Source organism: Dipodomys spectabilis, unplaced genomic scaffold (genome assembly GCF_019054845.1).
Source record: "Dipodomys spectabilis isolate Male_0828 unplaced genomic scaffold, ASM1905484v1 ptg000018l, whole genome shotgun sequence".
In the NCBI taxonomy this organism is placed as follows: domain Eukaryota; kingdom Metazoa; phylum Chordata; class Mammalia; order Rodentia; family Heteromyidae; genus Dipodomys; species Dipodomys spectabilis.
In genome coordinates, this window is record NW_024870695.1 from 11,889,432 (window position 1) to 11,892,233 (window position 2,802).

The 2,802-nt window shown below is 43.2% G+C and overlaps 1 protein-coding gene across 1 annotated transcript; it reads left to right on the forward strand.

Annotated features, from left to right (window-relative positions):
• The first annotated feature begins 1,886 nt into the window (after positions 1 to 1,886).
• Positions 1,887 to 2,375, forward strand: LOC122100146 (keratin-associated protein 4-6-like). The gene has a single exon (XM_042670539.1). The coding sequence runs from the start codon at positions 1,887 to 1,889 to the stop codon at positions 2,373 to 2,375; it is 489 nt and encodes a 162-aa protein (XP_042526473.1).
• Positions 2,376 to 2,802: the final 427 nt, after the last annotated feature.

Consider the following 2,802-nt stretch of genomic DNA (forward strand, 5'->3'; position numbering starts at 1 on the left):
AAGAAGCTAAATATGTCCACAAAAAAATCAAATACTTTGTGGCTGAAATGGAATAAAGAATTTCTGAACATGCTACTATGGAATTCATTGTTGCTATTATATATTAAATGAATAAAATCCAGTTGGAATGAGGTATGAATAGTATGAGAGCATTTATCTGAAAAAAGGAGATATAAATAGATAAACATATTTTAAATAACAAGAAAGGAAAACATTAATTTTTAAATGACCCAAGTTTAAGGTGGTAGCTATACTAATTCTTACTTAATCATTACCCATGATTTACATGTGTCAACGTATTCCACTGTACCTCACAAATATGTACAAATCATTATGTGCCAAGCAAAACAGAATGACTGTTCCACAGGGAAAGAAAGGAATTCAGGCAGGGAAGAAAAAATAGATGCATGACTTCTTTGAATATACTTTAGTTTGTAAAATTACTTTTGGAAAAAATATACTTTGTGTAATTACAAAGTCACAAAATTTTAAAGCATAATCCTAATACTAAAACAGACAGACAGACATTAGTGGAGTATTCTAATCCTCCTATGCATGAGGATGACCTTATGTAAATGAACATTTCCCCCAGGTGTTCACCACTGAGCTGGAGTCTTACAGATGAGTGAACACATTCAGGTTCCAGTAAGTTGTGCTCAACTAAAGCACTTCCCAGCATAGTGACACATATAATGAAGGAGAAGAAAATTCCATAAAAAGAAGATGTCAGGGGAAGTACTGAACAGGAAAGGCTGAGCTGGGACTTGAAGAAGAAGAATTTGAAGCAGGACTACTATAAGAAAATGTAACAGGACCACCCAAAGTGTACAATTAATACTCGTTACGCTTTGTAGATGATGACAGGCATAACAATCTTAACTTGCTTCTTGTGTGAACTCATGGAAAACGGGCATCTTGTGGGTTCTTCAAAAGGAAAACTTAAGACATTAATTTCAAAGTATTCGGTTTCTGTTATCTCCGCTTTTACTGAAAGTATTCAAATGCATAACACTGGGCTTGGACCCTAATCTTATGATATTTTAAGTTTTTGCCCAAATCTTTCCTGTTTAATACATCATACTTTAGCATTCAGAGAACAAAGAGGAAAGCTTATTTGTCCATGTCCTTGTTGCTCAAGCAGAATGTCTTGAAGTTCTCTTAGTGAAAGAGTGTAAGAGAAGAATACTTCAAATAAAACTTTTTATAGACGTCAGAATCCATTGCCTACATTGGTCTATCCCCTATAGGGGTGCTGGCCTTCCCAAGTGACTTCTGCTATTGAAAAAGAATGACGTGAAGCCATTCAGGTAGAACCATCAAAATGGAAGGTCTTTAGCAAGGACCCGTCTCCCCAGTCAATCAAGAAATACCTAGGAGAGAGGGAATCCCCTAGTTTACAGAAATAACTGCAAGAAATCCTTCCATCTGTTTCCTTACTAGCATTCTTCCTGGCAGTAGCTTTGGCCACACTGACATAAAAAGAGGCTTAAATTGTAAAAGCCATCCTCAGAATATTATTGTGGAAGAATAGAAGAATAGTGACACATGGGAATCCTCAGTCATAGAGAATCATGTGACGGTCACAATTTAGAAGATATGTAGGACTGGAGTAGAAAGGCAAGTGTGGTTTCACATGGTTTATAACAAGACTCAATGAATCATACACACCACAGGAAAACACAAGGATCTTCCTAGGTACTGAAATAGTTAACCTCATAAACACAATTATGACAATAACTTCCCAGTGTAAAAATAAGGAAAAGTATTGTTTACAGTAACATCAGTTACCAGGCAGAGTATAAAAGGAGACCCGGGGCCCAAAGATTTCCAGATTCAAGAAAGACACTCCTTGGGAAATCTACCCAGAACCTCCATCCTCTGACACCATGGTTAACTCCTGTTGTGGCTCCACCTGCTCTGAGGAGGGCTGCTGCCAGCCCAGCTGCTGCATCTCCAGCTGCTGCAGGCCTTCCTGCCAGTCTGTGTGCTGCCAGCCCTGCTGCCGCCCCAGCTGCTGCCGGCCCACCTGCTGCATCTCCAGCTGCTGCAGGCCCTGCTGCCAGTCCGTGTGCTGCCAGCCCTGCTGCCGCCCCAGCTGCTGCCGGCCCACCTGCTGCATCTCCAGCTGCTGCAGGCCTTCCTGCCAGTCCCTGTGCAGCCAGCCCTGCTGCCGCCCCAGCTGCTGCATCTCCAGCTGCTGCCGCCCCAGCTGTGGAGGCTCCAGCTGCTGCCGGCCCTGCTGCCGGCCCTGCTGCTGCCTGCGTCCAGTGTGTGGCCAGATCTCCTGCCACACCACTTGCTATCGCCCCACCTGCGTCATCTCCACCTGCCCCCGCCCCATGTGCTGTGCCATCCCTTGCTGCTCAGCCTGCTGATCTGGACCCAGCTTTCCCTCCTCTGTCCCCTCCGATGTAGGACTTCCCTTTGTATTGACCCTGAGCACACACTGAGTGGGGCTCCTGTTCACTCAGCTGGGTCTCTTGAGTTTGTTGGGATCTCTAGAGACCCGACAGCTAGCTGGGTGACCATTTTCTCGCCTCAGTCTACATCTTTTCCATGTGATCCTCTCCCTCTCATCCAAGTGTGAATTTGCTTACGGTATACCAACTGTTCTTCAGATTCTGCTTCTTCACTTTTAAGTATCTGGCCATCAAACTCGAGGATCCAAAGTTTGATTTCAATATCTTCTACCTTTCTAGATTTTCATAGACTCTCTTCCCTGTCCCTTGGAGGTTCTTTTCTTTCTCTCTCCTTTTTTTTTCTTGGTCATTCTTAATGCTCAAATTTTCCTGTTGTATTTCT